The sequence below is a fragment of the Haliaeetus leucocephalus genome, unplaced genomic scaffold (genome assembly GCF_000737465.1).
Source record: "Haliaeetus leucocephalus isolate CR32 unplaced genomic scaffold, Haliaeetus_leucocephalus-4.0 Scaffold2, whole genome shotgun sequence".
In the NCBI taxonomy this organism is placed as follows: domain Eukaryota; kingdom Metazoa; phylum Chordata; class Aves; order Accipitriformes; family Accipitridae; genus Haliaeetus; species Haliaeetus leucocephalus.
Window position 1 is genome coordinate 9,075,412 of NW_010972438.1, and position 1,456 is coordinate 9,076,867.

The following is a 1,456-nucleotide window of genomic DNA, read 5'->3' on the forward strand; positions in this document are numbered from 1 at the left end:
CCCCCCCCGCTCTACCCCGCAGCCCCCCCTGACGGGCCCTCTCGCCCCCCCGGTGCAGGAGAAACCCCACAAGTGCAACCAGTGCGGGAAGGCGTTCAACAGGAGCTCCACGCTCAACACCCACATCCGCATCCACGCCGGCTACAAGCCCTTCGTCTGCGAGTTCTGCGGCAAGGGCTTCCACCAGAAAGGTGAGCCGAGCCGGGCCGGGCCGGGCCGGGGGCCCCCGCGGGGCCCTCGCCCATCATTAGCGGGGATTAAACGCGGCGAGCCCTGCCCGGCTGGGGGAAGAGAAGGGGCGCAGGCAGAGCCGCCGCCGCTCCCAATTACTTTCCCTCTAAGCCGGGCCGCATCGCCGGGCACTGCTGACGGTTCTCCCTAAATGCTTTTTAAATGAGAGGTGCCGGGTCTTGGTCCTAATCCAGAGCCCTCCATTTGCCGCGGGTCACCGGGCTGACCCTGCCTCTCATTTGTGCTGTGCTAGTTGCGCGCTGCTCCGCGGTGACGCGGACCGAGTTTGACAAGTCGGACGGGGGCGCGGGGGGGAGACCCTTCCTAATGCCCCCCCCGTCCTGCACTGCCTTACCTGTGCACCGTGCGGCCCGGGCACCCTCGGGTAACCCCCTTTTCTGCCTTTTTCCTCTCTCGCAGGCAACTACAAGAACCACAAGCTGACCCACAGCGGAGAGAAGCAGTACAAGTGCACCATTTGCAACAAAGCCTTCCACCAGATCTATAACTTGACTTTCCACATGCACACCCACAACGACAAGAAGCCCTTTACGTGCGTCACTTGCGGGAAAGGATTTTGCAGAAACTTTGATTTAAAGAAGCACGTCCGAAAGTTGCACGACAGCGTCTCCAGCGCTCCGCCGCCGCCGCGGGACCCTGGGCGCAGCGGGCAGAGCTAAGGGCCCGGCCCCCCCCCCCCCCCACTCGGACCTGCTCCACCAGGCCAGCACTATTTATCCAAACCAGCCTTTGCTTCTCTGTCTTTTCCCCAGCGAGCTCAGCCGCCGGTAGCAAGCGATCCCGAGCCGCAGTTGTATATAAGAGGAATCTTATTTAACGGCGCGTTGCGCCGCCGGAGCGGGCCAGGAGGGGCCGGGCTGGCCGCCCCCCACCAGGACAGCGCTCTTTATACTTGTCTGTAAATCTCCATTTTAAATGTACGCTCGAATAAGTGAGGAATATATATATCTCTATATATATATCTATCATGGGACAATAAACCGGCCCTTCGCAGGTGTCTCATTTCCCACCTCGGCCCCGGTCCGAGGGGGGGGACCAGGCTGAACGCTGCTCTCCCCCGTGTAAACGCGGCTTGCGGGAGCTCCGGGAGCCGGGCCCTGCCGCTCCAGACCCCACCGAGCACCGCGGGCCCCGGAGGAAACACAAACGAGGGCGGGAGGGAACCGGGCGGCTTCAGAGGGCTGCTGCCTTCCCCCCCTCCCCG

At 62.9% G+C, this 1,456-nt stretch overlaps 1 protein-coding gene across 1 annotated transcript in view; it reads left to right on the forward strand.

Annotated features, from left to right (window-relative positions):
* The window catches only part of FEZF2 (FEZ family zinc finger 2), a 3,094-nt gene extending 1,862 nt beyond the window's left edge, over positions 1-1,232 (forward strand). The window contains exons 4-5 of the mRNA XM_010570992.1: positions 59-191; positions 652-1,232. Coding sequence (XP_010569294.1) covers positions 59-191; positions 652-911 — 393 coding nt within the window. The 3' untranslated portion in view covers positions 912-1,232. The remainder of the gene's footprint in view (positions 1-58; positions 192-651) is intronic.
* The last annotated feature ends 224 nt before the right edge of the window (positions 1,233-1,456 follow it).